At 42.8% G+C, this 19,757-nt stretch overlaps 1 protein-coding gene across 6 annotated transcripts in view; it reads left to right on the top strand.

Annotated features, from left to right (window-relative positions):
- The window catches only part of LOC133654135 (tumor necrosis factor receptor superfamily member 14-like), an 82,855-nt gene that overhangs the window by 55,432 nt on the left and 7,666 nt on the right, over positions 1 to 19,757 (top strand). For 4 of the 6 annotated variants that reach the window (XM_062054189.1, XM_062054186.1, XM_062054192.1 and 1 more), the window contains 3 exons: positions 7,198 to 7,285; positions 7,376 to 7,534; positions 7,628 to 7,745. In XM_062054189.1, the coding sequence (XP_061910173.1) occupies positions 7,198 to 7,285; positions 7,376 to 7,534; positions 7,628 to 7,745 (365 nt within the window). Of the gene's footprint in view, positions 1 to 7,197; positions 7,286 to 7,375; positions 7,535 to 7,627; positions 9,101 to 16,393; positions 16,701 to 19,757 lie in introns of those variants that run through there. The other 2 variants (XM_062054190.1, XM_062054188.1) reach the window with 2 other exon arrangements.

Raw genomic sequence — 19,757 nt, 5'->3', positions numbered from 1 at the left:
TTGAAGTATTATCTTGATATTAAAGTTAAAGTCACACACACTAGGTGTGGTGAAATTATCCTCTGCATTTGACCCATCCCCATGTTCAATCCCTGGGAGGTGAGCGGAGCAGTGAGCAGCAGCAGTGGCCGCGCTCGGGAATCATGTGGTGATTTAACCCCCAATTCCAACCCTTGCTGCTGAGTCCCGAGCAGGTAGGCAATGGGTCCCATTTGTATAGTTTTTGGTATGACTCGGCCGGAATTCGAACTCACGACCTTCTAGTCTCAGGGCGGACACTCTAACCATAAGGCCACTGAGCAGGTATTACTTGTATTTCTTAAACACGTTTGCTACGAGTGTTTCGAAAAGCACCAGCTCGGCGAGTCTAAATAAAATAAATCAAATGTGAGCAAAACCTAAAAGTGTTAGGCTTTTAAACAATCATAAATGAATCTCTTAGCACATACACAATGTTGACATCTATAGTTATATTTTGATAAACAATCATAAATAATCTTTCAGCATATATACAATGTTGACATCTATAGTAATATTTTGATAAACAATCATAAATAATCTTTCAGCATATACACAATGTTGACATCTATAGTAAGATTTTTAATAAACAATCATTAATGAATCTTTCAGCACATTCACAATGTTGACATCTATAGTTATATTTTGATAAACAATCATAAATAATCTTTCAGCACATACACAATGTTGACATCTATAGTAATATTTTGATAAACAATCATTAATGAATCTTTCAGCACATACACAATGTTGACATCTATAGTTATATTTTGATAAACAATCATAAATAATCTTTCAGCACATACACAGTGTTGACATCTATAGTTATATTTTGATAAAGACGGGGAAAAACAAGCTACTCGTAAACGGCGCGTGCAACAACAACAAACATGGCAGTAGACTCGAAGTTAAATCATGAAATGCAACCTCACCCGAGCAAAAACTATGCATATTTATCCGGTAGAGTCTTGATACCGATGTCTTTGACCCAGCCACACACAAAGAAGTTGTAGATCTCCATGCTTTTCCAAGTTTCATCTGTTTTGTCACGTGGAATGATGTCTGGAGCACAATAGTTCCATAAGTCTGGGAACGCAACCGACGAATAATCGACGAATATCACTCCACAAATCTTTTTTTGATAAAGTATAGGGATTTATTCAATTGCATAGTTTGATTTTATGCTGGTATCTGCTTTTTACAGGAAATTTTAAGCATTTTTTGTACTCAGTTCGCACGCTGCTTGCTGCACAACAGCCATCTTGGCTTGGTTGACCACCACTGCTTTTCACTTCCGGGAAGAAGTCACATGACGGAATACAAGCAATTCCCCTGATTGTTCGCCTGAGCCAGTCACTGATTGGTTGTGTTTTGCACTGGGGGCGTGGTGTTTTCCTTACAGTAAGCGCATACACCTGTGGTGACGGGGGCATGGATAATGGTGGCAGGGCGAGCTTGGGTGGAAAAGCTTTCTGCGGACCGCCTTTTACGTCAAATATGTTATGAAATTTAAAAAAAAAATCAAAATAAATATGTTCATTACAGTCTTTTTCATCATTTTGACATATTGGTTGTTTCTGTCATCTCCATCTTCATCATCATACAAAGTAAGTGCCTGTTCACTATCTCACCCCAGATTTCTACTGAATGTGAAACGGCCGCGGCCCGGCTTCACCGCAGCAGGGCAGCGAAATAGCGCAGACTTTTACGAGATCTCGCCAATCCACGCATAATTAAGTATTAAAGGCCTACTGAAATGAATTTTTTTTTTAAAACGGGGATAGCAGATCTATTCTGTGTCATACTTGATCATTTTGCGATATTGCCATATTTTTGCTGAAAGGATTTAGTAGAGAACAACGACGATAAAGATCGCAACTTTTGGTATCTGACAAAAAAAGCCTTGCCCCTACCGGAAGTAGCGTGACGTAGTCAGTGGTACATTTTCGCAAAGTTCCCTATCGTTTACAGTGATGGCGGCCAGAAGTGAGAGCGATTCGGACCGAGAAAGCGACGATTTCCCCATTAATTTGAGCGAGGATGAAAGATTTGTGGATGAGGAACGTGCAAGTGAAGGACTAGTGGGGAGTGGAAGGGATTCAGATAGGGAAGATGCTGTGAGAGGCGGGTGGGACCTGATATTCAGCTGGGAATGACTACAACAGTAAATAAACACAAGACATATACAGGTATATACTCTATTAGCCACAACACAAGCAGCCCAAAGGACCGTTCACCTAACCCAAGGTTCATAAAGCTTATATATTTACCCAAAGTTACGTACATGACACGCACGTACGGGCAAGCGATCAAATGTTTGGAAGCGCGCGGGTGGGACCTGATATTCAGCTGGGAATGACTACAACAGTAAATAAACACAAAACATATATATACTCTATTAGCCACAACACAACCAGGCTTATATTTAATATGCCACAAATTAATCCAGCATAAAAACACCTAGGTGTTTGTTATGCTAGCTATAGCTAGAAGCTAGTATCAGAATCAGAATCAGAATCAGAATAGTTTTATTGCCATTGTTTGAGAACGGGTTCACAAACTAGGAATTTTTCTTGGTGCAAACGTGCGACATAAAACACATATAACACATATTTGGTATAAAAAAGCTGTGACTGAGCTATCAGATAGACTTAGAAGGGATTCAAGGAATTCAAGGAGCTACTGTTAGGAGTTATTGTTCATTTGCCTGATGGCCGAGGGGAAAAAACTGTTCAGGTGGCGGGAGGTGTGGGTCTGGATGGAGCATAGTCTCCTGTCTGAGGGGAGAGGGGAGAATAGTGTTTGTCCAGGGTGAGAAGAGTCAGCTGTGATCCGACCCACACGCCTCCTGGTCCTGGAGGAGAACAAGTCCTGAAGGGCTGGGAGCTTGCAGCCAATCACCTTCTCAGCAGCACGTACGATGCGCTGCTGTCTATTCTTATCCTGGACTGTGGCGCCGGGGAACCACACGGTGATGGAGGAGGTCAGGATGGAATCTATGATGGCTGAGTAAAACTGCACCAGCATCTCGGTCGGCACCTTAAGTTTCCTCAGCTGCCGCAGGAAGTACATCCTCTGCTGGGCCTTCTTGATGAGGGAGCTGATGGTCAGCTCCCACTTGAGGTCCTGGGTGATGGTGGTGCCCAAGAAACGGAAGGAGTCCACAATGGGGACGGGGGTGGGAGAGTCAATCAGGGTGAGGGGGGATGGTGGGGCTGTGACTTTCCTGAAGTCCGTGATCATCTCCACTGTTTTCTGGGCGTTCAGCTCCAGGTTGTTGAGGCTGCACCAGGACGTCAGCCGGTCTACCTCTCTCCTGTAGGCGGACTCATCGCCATTCGAGATGAGCCCGATGAGGGTGGTGTCATCCGCAAACTTTAGCAGTTTTACGGATTGGTGACTGGAGGTGCAGCAGTTTGTATACAGGGAGAAGAGCCAGGGGGAGAGTACACAGCCCTGAGGAGTACCAGTGTTTGTGGTTCGACTGTCCGAGACAATCTTCCCCAGCCGTACGTGCTGTCTTCGGTCTGTCAGGAAGTCATTAATCCAACTGCAGAGGGAGTCGGGCACGCTGAACTGGTAGAGCTTGTCTCGTAGCTGTCCAGGGAGGATGGTGTTGAAGGCAGAGCTGAAGTCCACAAACAGGATCCTAGCGTAGGATCCTGGGGAGTCCAGATGCTCCAGGATGAAGTGGAGAGCCAGGTTCACTGCATCATCCACAGACCTGTTGGCTCTGTAGGCGAACTGCAGTGGGTCCAGGAGGAGGGCGGTGATGTCCTTTGCTCCCGTCCATACAACCCGCCAATGCAATTCAAACACCTGCACAACACACACAATCACTCAGCCCAAAGGACCGTTCACCTAACCCAAGGTTCATAAAGCTTATATATTTAACCAGAGTTACGTACGTGACACGCACGTACGGGCAAGCGATCAAATGTTTGGAAGCGCAGCTGCGTACTCACGGTAAGAGTCTGTGTTGTCCCAGTTATCTACAGGCGTCTGTGTATCGAAGTCAAAGTCCTCCTGGTAAGAGTCTCTGTTGTCCGAGTACTTCGATCTTGACTGCATCTTTCGGGAATTTAAACAATGAAACACCGGTTGTGTTGTGTTGCTGACTTCCCTCGCAAAATACTCCGCTTCGCACCGACAACTTTCTTCTTTGCTTGCTCAGCTTCTTTCTCCATAATGCAATGAACAAATTGCAACAGATTCACCAACACAGATGTCCAGAATACTGTGGAATTATGAGATGAAAACGAGCTATTTCGTATTGGCTTCAATGGGGGAGCCATACCTCTGTTCTACTGGCTACGTCACGCGCATACGTCATACCGGAAGTTTAGCGGGAAATTTAAAATTGCACTTTATAAGTTAACCCGGCCGTATTGGCATGTGTTGCAATGTTAAGATTTCATCATTGATATATAAACTATTGGACTGCGTGGTCGGTAGTAGTGGGTTTCAGTAGGCCTTTAAGAGAAGGAGTAATAAAGCAAAGCACAAAACGTTTATTCTGTCCTTCCAGAGAAGCAGAAGCAAATAAACTCGGTCATGCCACTTAACGACGTCCGGCGTCCTTTAGACATCGCTCACGTCATGGTCTCGTCAATGTGGAGCTGTGATATTGATGAGGCAGGAGGTGAAGATGAAGTGCATCAATGGTTTAATGTGAAAAAACATGTAAACAATGACTACATCATCATGGAAATGTCTGTCTATAAAAACGGTAATTATTTTGACCACCACAACATATTTAAATACCTCCAGGTTCTACCTCCTAATAGTCAAAAAGTCCTGAATCCAGACAATGATCCGGATCAGCCCCAAAATGTAATCACTCGGTCCTTAACTCATTTTGGACATTTCCCAGCAGTTTCTTCAAAATGTGTCAATATATTTTTGAGTTATGTGAAGCGGAATGAAATAAACTGAGGTAAGCCTTTTGTCAGTCATCCGCTGTCTTTGTCTCTGTGGGTGGAGGCGGGGAAGCTGGCAAACACACACACACACACACACACAAACACACCTTTTCCTGACTGACAAACCAGCGCCAACAATTACATAACCTCCTGTCGCATGTCAAATAAGACAAATACTGTACTGTAATAGATACAAGACTTATTTTAAGACATTAAAAATATATATGTTCTGTTAAACTACTAATGGTAGCTGGTAGTGTTGCAAACAGCGTCTTTCCTTTAGGTCATAAATACATCAAAATTGCTTGAAAAACTTGAAAAAAAGCGAAAAGGACTGTATGACTGTATGTTTAAAGGGCTACTGAAATGAAATGTTTTTATTTAAACGGGGATAGCAGTTCCATTCTATTTGTCATACTTGATCATTTCGCGATATTGCCATATTCTTGCTGAAAGGATTTAGTAGAGAACAACGACGATAAAGGTCGCAACTTTTGGTCGCTGATAAAAAAAAGCCTTGCCTATACCGGAAGTTGTCAGGACTTGGTTCTTGGGTTTTGTTTCTCCGGAAGGCAACGGAAAATTGGCGCGAGCAAGGCGTGTATTTAAATACATGATTTAATTTTCACTCTCAAAAAAAGGAATAAACAAAAAGCGCTCACAGCGGAGGTAAAAACTTGACTATGGAAACAAAAGGCGCGCACAAAGGCGGAAATACAAAACTTGGGTATAAACACAAAACTTGCACAAAGGCAGAAACTATGAACAATAAAACAAAAACACTAACTGTGGCATAAATGAACAAAACTTACTTGGCAAAGATCTGTGACATGACATGAAGCAGAGTGACGAAATAGTGTGGGGTCGCCAGGACGAACAACAGAAACAGACAGATTTAAATAGTGACATGATCAGTGAAAACAGGTGCGTGACTCAAAACGTGAAACAGGTGCGTGACAGGACAGGTGAAAACTAACAAGTTGCTATGGAAACAAACAAACAAGGAAGTGCAACCAGGAACTAAAAAGAGTCCAAACAACAAACACATGGCCAAAACAAAAACATGGACAGACATGACAGAAGTAGTGTGACGTCACCGGAGGAAGGACTCCTCACATTTTCCCATTGTTTACAATGCAGCGAGAGAGATTCGGACCGAGAAAGCGACGATTACCCCATTAATTTGAGCGAGGATGAAAGATTTGTGGATGAGGAAAGTGAGAGTGAAGGACTACAGTGCAGTGCAGGATGTATCTTTTTTCGCTCTGACCGTACAAGGGTTCATTGGATTCCACACTTTCTCCTTTTTCTATTGTGGATCACGGATTTGTATTTTAAACCACCTGGGATACTATATCCTCTTGAAAATGAGAGTCGAGAACGCGAAATGGACATTCACAGTGACTTTTATCTCCACGACAATACATCGGCGAAGCACTTTAGCTACTGAGCTAACGTGATAGCATCGGGCTCAAATGCAGATAGAAACAAAATAAATACATCCCTGACTGGAAGGATAGACAGAAGATCAACAATACTATTAAACCATGGACATGTAACTACATGGTTAATAATTCCCAGCTTGGCGAAGCTTAACAATGCTGTTGCTAACGACGCCATTGAAGCTATCTTAGCAACGGGACCTCACAGAGCTATGATAAAAACATTAGCGCTCCACCTACGCCAGCCCTCATCTGCTCATCAACACCCGTGCTCACCTGCGTTCCAGCGATCGACAGAAGGACGAAGGACTTCACCCGATCATCCGTGCGGTCGGCGGCTAGTGTCGGCTAGCGTCGGCTAGCGCGTCTGCTATCCAAGTCAAAGTCCTCCTGGTTGTGTTGCTACACCCAGCCGCTAATACACCGATCCCACATACAACTTTCTTCTTTGCAGTCTTCATTGTTCATTAAACAAATGGCAAAAGATTCACCAACACAGATGTCCAGAATACTGTGGAATTTTGAGATGAAAACAGAGCTTTTTTGTATTGGATTCAATGGGGTACCAATACTTCCGTTTCAACGATTGACGTCACGCGCATACGTCATCATACATAGACGTTTTCAACCGGAAGTTTAGCAGGAAATTTAAAATTGCACTTTATAAGTTAACCCGGCCGTATTGGCATGTGTTGCAATGTTAAGATTTCATCATTGATATATAAACTATCAGACTGCGTGGTCGGTAGTAGTGGGTTTCAGTAGGCCTTTAATGGTTGCTTCAGGAAATGAGTGTAATTGATTTCCCTTTACAGGAACAGCCTTTGCAGACACTGTGTGCTCAAACTGCAGCGATCAAACCTTCTCCGACGGAACATCCACAACATGTCAGCCACACACAAAGTAAGTGAATCTTGTTGGACCCCTGATTTGTTCCAGCACAAACTTTATGATCGTTACGTGACTAATTGATGCTTCTGTCTGATCCGCCAGTTGTGAATCCCAACATCTCTGTGTGATACAACCAGGGACTACGTCAACTGATGCCAAATGCGGAACAAATGAACGTTATCTTGGAAAAATAATGGCTGCAATGGTTTTCGTTGTATCTTTGGGCATATTAATCATATCTTGCATAGTTAAAAAAACAGGGTTGGTATTCTATAAATCTTTTTAATTGCATAGTAAGGCTATCAAAGTTAACGCGATAATCAGTTAACGTTAATTTCCTTTTGGCTTTAACAGATCTCAACAAGACGAAAACATTTCGCTGCGCGTCAAGTCATCACCGGAGGAATTCAATAACACCGCAGAGAACCCCTCTTCCACAGACAGACAGACCACACAGGGGCGGTATGACATAGTGAGTAGTTGGCCGTGCCAGAAACCTGAGGGTTGCAGGTTCGCTCCCCCTTCTTGACATCCAAAACGCTGCCGTTGTGTCCTTGGGCAGGACACTTCACCCTTGCCCCCGGTGCCGCTCACACTGATGAATGAATGATGAATGAAAGATAGGTGGTGGTCAGAGGGGCCGTAGGCGCAAATTGGCAGCCTCGCTTCCGTCAGTCTACCCCAGGGCAGCTGTGGCTACAAATGTAGCTTACCACCCATGAATGATGGGTTCCCACTTCTCTGTGAGCGCTTTGAGTATCTAATAATAGAAAAGCGCGATATAAAATGTAATCCATTATTATTATTACATTGAGCACAAACTTTCCCAGACATTTCGGGACGGTGTGGCTCGGTTGGGAGAGCGGCAGTGCTAGATCCCGCTTCGATCCCCGGCTTCTGCCATCCGAGTCACGTCCGTTGTGTCCTTGAGCAAGACACTTTACCCACATTGCTCCTGATGGGTCGTGGTGAGGGCCTTGCATGGCAGCTAACGAGCGATGAGTGTTCCTGGTACGAGGTCGGAAATCAAGATGGCCTTGCGTTTGCCTTACCTAAATATAAACAGGCACGTGATTTTTCCATCTAAATCTGTCTTTTTTTATCTCTGTAAAAATATTGAAAAATATTTTCAGTTTTTCTTAGTTTTTTCCAAACTACAGTTTGTGTTAAAATCTTGGTCTGTCTCTTTGCCATACCTGCCAACAACTACGGTTTTCCCCTAATGAGTACGCTTTTTGATAATCCAGTGGTAAAAACTACGGTTTTCCATTAAAAATGATTAACTTAAAAATCAAAGCTACGTAGCGAAGGGGACAAAATATACGGGAAACATCAATGATGATTCGTTGGTTTACTATGATGAGTCACGATTGGTTAAGATTAGGGCAAAACATTAGGGACAGGCCAATCAGAGGCAAGTAGGGCGGGTCATCGAACCAGAAAGGGAAATCACAACAGACATCCCAAATGACGACGAGAGAGTCGGAGAAGAGAAGAGGGAATATTCAAGTGGGCGATTTATATATTTAAAAAAAGCTAGTGGAAGACAGCTGAGGGATTCTCTTCCTTAGATTTTTCTTTTAGCGATGTAGTCGACGTCCAGGAAACCCACAATGTGTCTACTTGGGCACATTTGGACAAATGTATGCGTCTGGATAAAACATTCATTTGAGTTGTTTACCATGTAAGCCCACATTTAAGAACACACATGATTGTGGCAGATATGTGATGCCTTCTGCTACAGTATAGCCCAGACCTGGGCAATTATTTTGACTCAGGGGCCACATTGGTCGGTAAAAATATATCTGGGGGCCGGTGTTGTGTGTGTGTGTGTTTTTGTGTTTATATATATATATATATATATATATATATATATATATATATATATATATATATATATATATATATATATATATATATATATGTATATATAGAGATGCCTATATTATAGGCCGATAAATGCTTTAAAATGTAATATCGGAAATTATCGGTATCGGTTTCAAAATGATCGGTTTCAAAAAGTAACATCCATGACTTTTTAAAACGCCGCTGTGTACACGGATGTAGAGAGAAGTACAGAGCGCCAATTAACCTTAAAGGCACTGCCTTTGCGTGCCGGCCCAGTCACATAATATCTACGGCTTTTCACACACACAAGTGAATGCAACGCATACTTATTCAACAGCCATACAGGTCACACTGAGGGTGACCGTATAAACAACTTTAACACTGTTACAAATATGCGCCACACTGTGTACTACCCCATCATCTCCCGAGACGGAAGGATGCCGACGATATATATATACATATATATATATATATATATATATATATATATATATATATATATATACATACATACATACATACACACACAGGGCAAACCACAGCAACCGCCCTTGTCACTTGCCGTAATGCCCTAAAAAATTGACCAGCATCCACGACAACAACCCACACAGCAAAAACACTCCGCGGCGGATCCCCCGCGCAGGTATCGCGCTTTCCGGAATGGAACCGCGAAACGGACCAGCATCGGCGTCCATTTACACTCAGGAACGTATCCGCCACGGCGGCAGGTAGCGGATCCGCCGTGGCGGCGCGCTGAATGCGCTCCGCACCCATGATCAAAGCCTTATTTCTGCGGCGGGTGCACCGTGACGGCGCGCTGCATCCGCTTCGCACCCAAGATCAAAGCCTAACCTCCCGTCGCGGACCAGCAACGGACTCATAAAAACCCTGGCTCATCTGGCCGTTTTGGACCCCTTTATCTTATTTTCAAAATCCCTTCTGTTCTTGCTGTAGGATAAAATAGGAAACTAAAAAATTCACTAAGCCCTACTACAGCAATATATGCTTACATATGCATTGCCTTGTATTTTTAAACAAGCAATATTGTCAATAGGCAGAAACAGAAAATGGTCAATTCACTCTATAAAGTAAATATATATAATATATATTTAAAAAGTAAATAAACATATTTAATCTATTAGGCTACAACTTCAAGGAAACGCTGCTCCATGCACAGCTAACATATCAGAAAATGAATAACTGGTGAATGAGAAGAAGTCCAATAAAAGGTTGTTTATTTATACATATACATCTCTATTCCTCCTGAGGAGGTGGAAGCGGGACTCGTCTCCTCGTTGCCCGATCCCCCGCCAAGTTGAACCACCTGATGGCGTGTTTGGTGACCTCAGCGTCCGTGGCTGACCTTGTCAACACATTTTTACTCACAGCACCTGTAATCAAACAAGATTACAAGACAGATACGTTTATGTTTATGGTAGGAAGCATCCAAAGCCAAGTATGCTTACACAATACAAAATATGTGATAGGTATTAAGGAGATTACATTTGAAAAAAAAAGCATGACTTAAAGTTACTGGAGGTGGTTAAAATAAGGTGCGTAAACTATGAATTTGTGATCAGGGTATAGGTGTGCAAGACATCCAAAATGTTTAAACAATATCGTTATTTGGTTCCTTGATCAGAGTACTTGTTTGGCTCTGTTGGATGACGGCGGCTGGGGGTTGGGGGTGGGGGGCATAAATAAATATCCATAACCCAACTTTGGGAGGTTGACATTGTTTTCTTATTATATTTGTACTATCATTCTATGTTTGTATTCGTGTAGGCCAGGGGTGTCCAAAGTGCGGCCCGGGGGCCATTTGCGGCCTGCAGGTCATTTTTAACGGCCCCAGGGCACATTTTTTTAAAATATGATCGAAATACATAAAAAACATTAAAAGTGGTATTTAAAGAGCAAACAGGTGAAATGTAACAAGAAAATGTAGCAATGTTTACTCTAATCACACAAAGCTGCCATGTAGGCTGTTACTTTCTTTAAAAAATAATAATGAATCAAAATCAATGTCATTATGAATTATTGACCTATTCAAGGCTTAAGAAGTTTACCTTCGCAATAATAGTTTCCAGCAGGCTAAGGATGTGGATTACCTCAGGCGCTGTTGACAAACAGCAGTATAAAATTAACATGTTTCAGTGTTTATCCTCATTACTCATAATCCTGACATTAGCTATTGACCTTAGTTAATGACAAAAGTTATTGACAAAGTTTGAAGAAAATATGTTATTGCTTGTGAATTTGAATTTTTTCCAAAATTTGTGGCACAGAATGACCATCCGGTATTTGTCAGTTATTGCTCACCAGAGCAGGAAATGTTGTCGGCCATTCTTTCCCCTCGCCATGTTGGCCTGTAGGCCAGGCTGGATCCAGGCTCCTCTGTCTGCCACATGTTGAGGGCTGCTGGTGAGGGGGTGGAGGGAGTCGAGGAGGGACTGCCGTTCCTAGTGAGGTGGGCATTGTGAGAGAGCCATCAGTTAACCATGACTGGTAATACCCAAGGGGCCTATCTATACACTAATATTTCAGAGATCAGTCCCTACCTTGTGTAACTCTCTGCATGTTTAATGCAGGTGCTGGTGAAGGCATATGAATGCGTCCTTCCCCATGGTGAGGTGCTAAGGGAGATAAATTGGTATTAAATGGTTGTGATCTGTTAACCATGGTTACTGGATGCTGAGATATTATTTTGGAGATCAGTCTTTACCTAGAAAGTTATCTCCAGTTGAGGAGTCGAGTTGACAAGTACTCATGACTCTTGCTGGCACTCGGCGAGACGGTGGAGCTGGGAGAAGGGATACAAGGAGAGGGGAATATCTTTAGCACTAAGAATGTTAACCATATCTTTAATATTAATGTGGTGGTTTCGTCTACAACGCTAAATATATCCTGTGGTGTACCTCAGGGATCAATATAGGACCTAAATTATTCAATGTCTAGATAAATGACATTTGTAAAGTTACAAAATATTTAAAGTTAGTATTATTTGCGGATGATACAACAGCGTTTTGTTCAGGAGAGAACACACAGAAGATAATACAAATAATAACAGAAGAAATTAACAAATTAAAAAGATGGTTTGACAAAAACAGACTATCTTTGAATCTCAGTAAAACTAAAATAATGCTATTTGGTAACAGTAGAAAAGAAAGTCAAACACAAATACAAATAGACGGAATAGAAATTGAAACAGTAAATGAAACCAAATTTCTAGGTATAATGATTGATGATAAATTGAACTGGAAATCTCAAGTAAAAAATATACAACATAAAGTAGCAAGAAACACGTCAATAATGAATAAAGCAAAACATGTTCTAGACAAAAAATCACTTCATATTCTCTACTGTTCACTAGTGTTACATATCTGAGTTATTGTGTAGAAATATGGGGAAATAATTACAAAAGTACACTTCATTCATTAACGTTCATTCATTAACGGTGTTACAAAAAAGATCAGTTAGAATAATATATAATGTTGGATATAGAGAACACACAAATCCTTTATTTATTGAATCAAAGATACTGAAATTTCACGACATAGTGAATTTGCAAACAGCTAAAATGATAAACAAAGCTAACTATAACCTGCTACCCAAGACTATACAACAATTCTTCTCAAAAAAAGAGGAGGAAAATAATCTTAGAGAGAAATGTAATTTAAAACATTTGTACGCACGTACAACACTTAAGACCTTCAGTATATCAGTATGTGGAATTAAATTATGGAATGCATTAAGCAAAGCAATCAAACAATGTACTAATATGATCAATTATTTATGCTTACATGTGGAAATAATAATAATAATAGTAAATAAAATAATAATAATAAAAAAAGGTAAATAAAGCATAAAATAGTCTCTAATAAATTAATTAAATAAAAAACAGCATATAAAATATATACATCAGCAAATAACAAAAATATAGATCAAGAAAAAGGATCCTTAATATGTGCAGCAATTTTTCCCACTCACATCACCTCATTTTATATATTTTTCTACAATTAACTATGCCAAAAAACACATAGACATACCTTTTTTTTTTAATGTAAACAAAAACAACATGGCGTCACACACAGCTAGTCCACAGTAAACAGGATCTCGAGCTCCACTAAAGAACAAAGAAAGAAATAATACAGACTCATATTAATAGCAAAGAACGGCTGTTTCCACTCCGTTAACGTTACGTTGTTGACTTAACGCAGTAACGTTAGTGACCTGGGCCTAAACAACACTGACAATAAAGTAATACGCTTTCGTTTCAAGCAGTTGGAAATATGTGGAATATCGTAGCATGTAACCTACACACATTCACAGCGTCTAACAAAAGATGGCCTAAGTTAACTGTATTGAACTTTTTACTCACCGGCTTCACGCGGGAAACTTTCACATTCTGGAGTCGGGGTCCCCCGGAACACAAAACACAGATAAAAGACAATTTTACAATAGCACGGCGAAAAAATGACCGTCGTTGTGTGGGTTTTTTGACGAATAACACGCTTTTCCACTTTTCTTCGCTCGGGCCTCACCTACCGCGTGCAGCCATTTTGAATTTTCTGTATAGGTGACGTCAGACGCACGTCCCCATGCAAAGCATTCTGGGAGGCGGTGCTGGAAATAAAATAGCCTTTTTTTACAGAATATAAAGTTTTACTGCTAGTCCTAATATCAAACAACGTCATTACAATCATACATAAATGATGATAGAAACACAAAGGCTGATCTTTACTGCGAATGTAGCAATAAATCAATAAATCCATACTTACGTTCGTGTTCCAGCAGAGAAAGTCCAGAGATCTTGGCTCATGCGCGTACACGCTAGTAGGCGCGTCCACGTCTGCGGGTGCAGACATTGGTCGGCTAACTCTAGGCGGCGCGCGCCGGTTTGGTTTGTTGCGTCCGCGTATGCGAATCAGACACGAGTCCGCTCAGGATCAGCTGTCTGACCGTACAATTTTCAGAGGCGGAGCTGTATCCTCTAGGCGGAGCCAAAACGAATGTGACAGTAACGCGGGTTGGGCGACATGAAGGCGGATCCGTATAGCAGTCTTCTGCTGTGTGGGAACATGCCGCGACCGCCCTTGACTTTTTACTTGTTAATGGACTAGGGATGTAACGATAAACAGTATTATGATAAACCGCGGTAAAATTCCAGACGGTTAGTAATACCGTTAAAATTTTTAATTTCCAACAAAACTCCATTTATTAATGGATTTCAGGCAACTGCTTACTTCCTGAACACTGAAGCGCGCAGCATCTGCGCATGCTCACTAGGACCGTTCAACTCGGGAAACATGGCTTTGACAATGTTCCCTCCGGGCCAACGAAGCCGATCGCTTCGTTTCAATTGCTTCTACTTCTGTTGAGTCTCAATGAGTCTGCGATTAAGAGCGCAATGCTGTTGGAGGAGAAAGATATTTGATGTTGCAGTTTCATTTTGAACGTAGAGCTGGCGTCCTTCTGTCAGCTGCTGGGACTTAGGCCCCGTTTACACTAAGGTTATCCAGGGTAAATCCCACCTAACCTTATCCGTGTTCACACACAACAATGCCCCCGTTTAAGACTCCCGCCCCCCTCCGTCCGCCGGCGCAACGCGACCTAGTACGCATGCGCGGGGAAAAAAAAAAAATCCAACTGAGCCCATCTGCTCCAATCTCCCCGATAGATAACTTTACTTCACTATGAAGTTATTTAAAAGAGCTATATTGTAAATTGTTTGCTGTGCATTTTACATTTGTTTGCTGTGTTTTGTGTGCAAGTTTTTAAATTATAATGTATCTCCTTTGAACAATATCCAGTGTTGTGGTATTTCAATGAACTAGAATCCAGTGTGCTGTGGTGCCCTATTGTAGTTAATCACACCTGAGACATCATAAATTAATCAAATCTTTAATCGACATGAGAAAGTAGACTATGTGATAAAGAACATTTTACAACAATTAAAACCATTAATCTAGACAGAGAATACCCAAAGTATTGTTGTTGTGGGTTGACTCCGTCGTTGGGGTATTCTTTCGTGAGATATGGCGTCAGGGGATAAACTGGGTCACCCAAAATAAAAAAAGGGACCGGATCTTCATCTTCCAGCAGTTGTTTAGGACACGAGGGGATGGTTCCATCTTTCAGCTGCGCGCTAATGGCGGAGTTAGCGAAGATGCGGGCATCATGCACGCTGCCTGGCCATTTCAAAGTCCACATCCTTAAAGCAATATTTGTAGCCACACTGCCTGTACGGGAGGAAGGGACCAAGTTTTTCATCCATCCATCCATTTTCTACCGCCTGTCCCTTTCGGGGTCGTGGGGGGGTGCTGGAGCCTATCTCAGCTGCATTCGGGCGAAAGGCGGGGTACACCACATTCACACACTAGGGCCAATTTAGTGTTACCAATTAACCTATCCCCAGGTACATGTTTTTGGAGGTGGGAGGAAGCCGGAGTACCCGGAGGGAACCCATGCAGTCACGAGGAGAACATGCAAACTCCACAAGTTTTTCCGTAAATAGAATCACAGCTGACCCGGACATTTGAAAGTTCTCTTGCCGTCAGAGAAGTGTTGTATCCCAAATAGCTGCAATCGCCCGTTGCCTTCTCTTAAGGCCTGTACATGTAGAAGAAGGGGAAACACGGGCATGTCTGGATGATCCGCCTGCATCTTTGTTATGAAGCTGACTGTGGCGCGTTCTTTCTGATGTCTCTTCCTGTGTGGAGCGCGGTCTTTCTGGCGTCACTTCCTATGTGGGCGGGGTCTTTCTGGCGTCACTTCCTCTCCGAGCTCACTTTGTAAACGATCAATGAGTCCATACAAAACTAATTGCCGGAGATTCAAGAATTACATGGCTGACTTACCCGTGTAAAAATTTGTCCGAGGAGGGGAACCTTAAACGATGATTTAGTGTGGCTGACATGGCCTGAGAGTTAGCATGCAGCAGGCGATGTGTCGGGAACGTTGTCACAACTTGTTCATAAAGTCTGTAGTTTGTTTACGGGGATGCTCACTCATCCTTTAATTTAACTGCTAACTTTGTTCGTGTTCCAATAACATCATTACTAGCTCAAATGTTTTGTTGTTTCATCGAATTGAACACTAGCTGAGTTGTGAGGCACAAAGATTGTGTGTTAGAGGTATCACTTTCATTCCACAAAGTAATTATTTTAGTGACCATTCATGTGACATAGCATTTTGTTAATATTTTATGGTGTATAGTTAATTCCTATATGACACATTTCTGCTCAAACTCTCAATGGATCTGTCCTGATACAGCATACCAGACTTGGATGAAAGGTTGCATCCTCTTTCGCTCCAGCTTGGGGAAAAAATCAACTATAGCCATCCTATAATAATACAACAGCTATTAATGTAACAATACAATAAAACAAATATATTTAATTATGTCTTTTTTATTATTTTAACAATAGGCTAATGTATATTACTTTATATAGATTCTACTAAAAACACAAAACTTAAAAACCAAATTATTTACAATTGCAGACACAAGGTTTCGTGCAGCTTCACTCATTGTAAAGCAAGACGGAAGTCCACGCAGGAGAAAAATTACTACAAAGATGGTGTCCGGGTTTTTCTTATATATATATATATATATATATATATATATATATATATATATATATATATATATATATATATATATATATATATATATATATATATATATATATATATATATATATATATATATATATATATATATATGAAATACTTATGTATATATATATATATATACATATTAAGTATTTCATATATATATATATATATATATATATATATATATATATATATATATACAATTGTGCTGCAAGCAAGGTCGCAAAGAAAATGCGGACTGGATTTTGAGTGATGTGGGCATTTTCTATATGAACAAGTGGAATGGATTGGATACCGACACACTAAAGGGGCTCTCTACCTTACGCTATGAAGTGAGGGGAAACTGAGTGAATAATGACAGGTTATATGATTATTTATTAAACTCATATTCGGGTCACTTTATAATGAATATGTCGGCATGTATTTGTAAAAAATAAAATAAAAAAATTGTCCCCAAATTATTTAGGGGGGCTTAAGAATATTTTAGGGGGGCTTGAGCCCCCCTAAAACAGGCCTAACAACACCAATGGGCCGGATTAAAAAGACCAAAAGGACGGATGTGCCCCACAGGCCGTAGTTTGCCCACCCCTGGTATAGCTTGTCTAAATGTTACATTTCATTTTCATTGGAGTTTTACAACAAGACAGTAGCTGATATTTTCTTCATTATTTTTACTGTTTATATTTTGACATTGAATAGCTGAATCATTTTGAACGTAATGTGTGAATGAAGCGAAGTAATGTGTCTGGATACATTCATTTGAGTTGTTTACCATGTACGGCCACATTTAAGAACACACATGATTGTGGCAGATATGTGATGACTTCTTTTACAGTATAGCCCAGACCTGGGCAATTATTTTGACTCAGGGGCCACATTGGTCTGTAAAAATATATCTGGGGGCCGGTGTTTTATATATATATATATATATATATATATATATATATATATATATATATATATATATATATATATATATATACTGAATGTGGCTATGAAGTGAACACTAGTAAGGTTGTAAATACTGTATAAAGGCCATGTTGTCATAACTCGGTCTTTGGCGTGGTTTGCTCTCCCGTGGTGCAAAAGAATTGGAACGGACGTGGCGTGCAGGTAAAGACATAGTTTAATTATTACTATAAACTCAAACAAAAGGTACAAACAAAAGGCGCACAGAGGAGGTAACAAACTTGGCTATGACAAAACAAAAGGCGCGCACAATGGCGGAGAACTATGAACATTAAACAAAAACTTACGTGACAAGAAACTGTGAACATGGCATGAATGGGTGATGTCGCCAGGACGAACAACAGAAACAGAAAAGCCTATATAGTGACATGATAAGTGAAAACAGGTGCGTGACTAACTGTGAACAGGTGCGTGACATGACAATGTGAAAACGTGAGACAGGTGTGTGTGAGTCCAAAGGTGGAACAGGTGAAACTAATGAGTAACCATGGAAACAAAACAAAACCAGGAAGTGAAACCAGGAACTAAGGAAGTGTCCAAAAAACAAAACAGCACATGGCCAAACAAAAACATGAACACAGACATGACAGAACCCCCCCCTTACGGACAGATCCCAGATGGCCAAAAACAAAAAACAGGATCAAGAGTCATGGGAGGGGGGGAGGGGGACATGGCGGTGGGTCGCCAGACCAGGTGTCCCCGAATCCACCGGGGCAGAGTCAGGTGGCGACGGCGGGTAGACCGCCGCTGAACCTGACGAGGTGGGCGACCTGGGAATGGCCACATTCGTGGCAGACGAGGAGGTCGGCGCACCTGGCGTGGCGGACGCCCATGGAATGGCCACATCCTTGGCCGACGAGGAGGTGGGCGCGTTGTCGTGGCAGGCGGCGAAGCTTGGCGTGGTGCGTCAGGCGGCGAAGCTTGGCGTGGGGGGTCTTTGTCTTGGCGTGGGTGGTCTTGGCAGCGTGGGTCATGGTCTTGGCAGCGTGGGTCTTGGTCTTGGACTTGGCGTGGTTGGTCTTGGACTTGGACTTGGCGTGGTTGGTCTTGGTCTTGGACTTGGCGTGGTTGGTCTTGGTCTTGGACTTGGCGAGGGTCTGGGTCTTGGTCTTGGACTTGGTCTTGGACACTTGGCGGGTCTTGGTCACTTGGCGGGTCTTGGTCTTGGTCACTTGGCGGTTCTTGGTCACTTGGCGGTTCTTGGTCACTTGGCGGTTCTTGGTCACTTGGCGGTTCTTGGTCTTGGTCACTTGGCGGGTCTTGGTCTTGGCTTTGGTCTTGGCGTGGGGCAGCCACGGGCGGCACTTGGCGGCGTGGGGCAGCCACGGGCGGCACTTGGCGGCGTGGGGCTGCGACGGGCGGCACTTGGCGGCGTGGGGCTGCGACGGGCGGCACTTGGCGGCGTGAAGCTGCGACTGGCGGCACTTGGCGTCGTGAAGCTGCGACTGGCGGCACTTGGCGTCGTGAAGCTGCGACTGGCGGCACTTGGCGTCGTGAAGCTGCGACTGGCGGCACTTGGCGTCGTGAAGCTGCGACTGGCGGCACTTGGCGTCGTGAAGCTGCGACTGGCGGCACTTGGCGTCGTGAAGCTGCGACTGGGCGTGGAGCAGGTACTGGCGGCGCTTGGCGTGGAGCAGGTACTGGCGGCGCTTGGCGTGGAGCAGGTACTGGCGGCGCTTGGCGTGGAGCAGGTACTGGTGGCGCTTGGCGTGGAGCAGGTACTGGTGGCGCTTGGCGTGGAGCTTGGCGTGGAGCAGGTACTGGCGGCGCTTGGCGTGGAGCAGGTACTGGTGGCGCTTGGCGTGGAGCAGGTACTGGTGGCGCTTGGCGTGGAGCAGGTACTGGTGGCGCTTGGCGTGGAGCAGGTACTGGTGGCGCTTGGCGTGGAGCAGGTACTGGTGGCGCTTGGCGTGGAGCAGGTACTGGTGGCGTTTGGCGTGGAGCTGGGCGTGGAGCAGGTGGATCTTGGCATGGTCGAAAAACTGGTGGTGGCGGCCGTGCTGGTGGCTGTGGCTTGGCAGGTCGAAAGACAGGTGGTGGGGGTCGTGCTGGA

The sequence above is a fragment of the Entelurus aequoreus genome, linkage group LG07 (assembly GCF_033978785.1).
Source record: "Entelurus aequoreus isolate RoL-2023_Sb linkage group LG07, RoL_Eaeq_v1.1, whole genome shotgun sequence".
NCBI classification, from domain to species: Eukaryota; Metazoa; Chordata; class Actinopteri; order Syngnathiformes; family Syngnathidae; genus Entelurus; species Entelurus aequoreus.
Note: the sequence above shows the minus strand (reverse complement) of the source record. Positions and strands in the feature narration are given on the sequence as shown.